Below are 2,357 nucleotides of genomic sequence, written 5' to 3'. Positions count from 1 at the left end.
AAAGTCAGAATTCTGTCTTTTCTCCAATACTAAATTGAAATAAAATCTTAAAATCAGTAAACTTTTTTTTTTTTTTTCCCAGTGGCCCTAATCCTCTTCCGTAATTCTCCATGCACATTTTGAACATTTTAATAATTGCTGATTCGGTACCACATGACCCCAATATGTCCAACGTATAAATGCACGCTCCTCTGCGCTCCTAGCTTGTTTGTTATGCGCCTGTAGATTCTCTCATTGACCCTTTTCTGTGCGCTCAGGTCAACTTTTCTCACTATGTGGGTGGAACCAGCCTGGTAGTGAAAACTGCGTCCGCCATGTTGGATGTGGCAAATGTGCTGTTAGTCTCATAGACAGTACTTCAGTATTAGAGCGGCTTTAATCTAATTAAAAACTTTATATTTCTAATATTTAAAATATATTTTTTTGTTTAAAAGTTTTTTTTTTGTATCTTTTGGGTTTATTCTCCTGATATTGTAACCTTATCTCATAATATTGAATAAAATGATCTATAACTTGGCCCTTATAATGTGACACTGCCAGGACCCTTAAATGACTGTATCACTATTTTCCTGATCTTCCAACTTTATTCTCATGTTTTTCCTGCAATATTGCCACTTTTGTCTGGTATTGTCACTGTTTTTCTTGTTATATTAGTAATTCTCTCCTTTTATTACCATAACAATATGTGCCTCAGTCCATACTAGATATTAAAAAGCTAATTTCCATATCCAGCCGACTATTTATAAAGACAATACTGGACGTAAAAAAGAAAAAGAAATACCTCACACCAGTTGCAAACTGACTGTAGATGTACAATGTTCAGCTTTAAACCAGAGTTCATCAAAGCCTCACTTTCCTCAATCTAAACAGTTAAGCTAACATTAGCTTAGCTCGTATTAGGTTCCAAATTTAACATTAATCGCCGGACCGTTCTCATTACGGTTTCTAAAGGGTTTTGTAAATGGGGTATAATTTTCACAAGAAGCTCTCAGAACTGAGCCGTCTGACTTCAGACATCAGAACCAGAAAGAAAAAACATATAAAAGTTAAATAAAACTAACAAACTTTGTGGCAGGGTGAAGGTATTCTAAAAAGGCACTGATGAAATGAAATGACCGAATGTTTTTAAAGTTCATGAAGCATTGTGCTTCAGTCCTAAAGCTAAAGCTTGTGAATACCTGAAGTTGGTACTCCTCTGAATTCTGGACGGACCCGGAAGGCGGAACACCTGAGCATCATAAGCATCGTAGTCTACCTGTATAGGGAGGCTGTTCTCCGAGTCTTTAGGTGAACACAGAGCTGAAAGAGTCCATAAAATCATCATCTCATTCATTTTAACTATCAGGTAAAGGCGGTGACTGCTAACAACTCACAGTGATCTCTGCTGCTCTTCAGGGTTTCTCCTTGAGGCTAAGGATAAGATCAGTTTTCACCACAGAAAAAAAAAAATTAGATTAGGAAACAAAAAAATCCGACAGTGAAAGAGTAAACGGGACGTCATCGTTGCGTACCTTCCGTCCAGCCAGCTTGATCCGAGGAGTGAACGAGTTACAGGAACTCTGGCTTTTGGACGGATAGAAGCTGCAGAAAAGACAGGAGGTCTAAAAAGTCACAGCTACAACTTTTTCAGCCAAAGGATTTTGCGAATATAATAAATCCACAAAACATCATAAAAGTAATTATTCTTACATGCAAACACGTAATTCAACTCAGTTTATTAATATAGCGACAATTCACAAGGCGTCATCTAAAGGCTCTAAACAGAGACAATTTAACCAGATCATACAGACAGATTGGTTTAAAGTTTTCTATCTAAGGAAAACCAGCTGATTTAATCGACTCATTGACTGGAAAGCAATCCCTCACACCAAGCATGCTTGTAGTGACAGTGGAGAGGAAAAACTTTTTTTATTGTTTTATAGATTTTGATGGATCAAAAACCTAATTATTTGTTTGGTTGTAATGCGAAGATTGACAGGAAAGGATTCTGAATATTGATCTGAAAAATTAATTAGATTAATTAAAAATAAATTAGGTAGCAACATAGGCCAAGACTTGTTTTAAATTAGAAAAACTGTAGGCTAATAAACTGAGCAGCGTTAGCTGGACATGATGTATCGGGTAGACAAGACATACTTATTTCCGTAACAAACCAAATTCTTTCTCAAGAAACATAACATGTTATTGTTTAACCAAAGTGTCTGTAATTTGTTTGGACTCCGACTACTTTCCATTATTGTAAGAGAGGGAGAACGAATGTGGGCCAGATCAGAACAGGGCTAATTACCAAGCAATAATAATAAATATGATGAACTGTTCTCTCTTCCTGGACGGGGCCGCCTTTTACAGCTTCCTTT

General features: G+C 36.6%; 1 protein-coding gene across 1 annotated transcript in view; it reads right to left on the bottom strand.

The window, feature by feature from the left end:
- Positions 1–2,357, bottom strand: part of depdc5 (DEP domain containing 5) — a 64,265-nt gene that overhangs the window by 44,269 nt on the left and 17,639 nt on the right. The window contains exons 16-18 of the mRNA XM_015393118.1: positions 1,512–1,581; positions 1,374–1,410; positions 1,179–1,299 (exon numbers count right to left, since the gene is read on the bottom strand). Of these exons, the coding sequence (XP_015248604.1) occupies positions 1,179–1,299; positions 1,374–1,410; positions 1,512–1,581 (228 nt within the window). The remainder of the gene's footprint in view (positions 1–1,178; positions 1,300–1,373; positions 1,411–1,511; positions 1,582–2,357) is intronic.

Source organism: Cyprinodon variegatus, unplaced genomic scaffold (assembly GCF_000732505.1).
Source record: "Cyprinodon variegatus isolate N-32 unplaced genomic scaffold, C_variegatus-1.0 Scaffold625, whole genome shotgun sequence".
NCBI lineage: Eukaryota > Metazoa > Chordata > Actinopteri > Cyprinodontiformes > Cyprinodontidae > Cyprinodon > Cyprinodon variegatus.
This window is presented reverse-complemented; position numbering and strand designations above follow the sequence as displayed.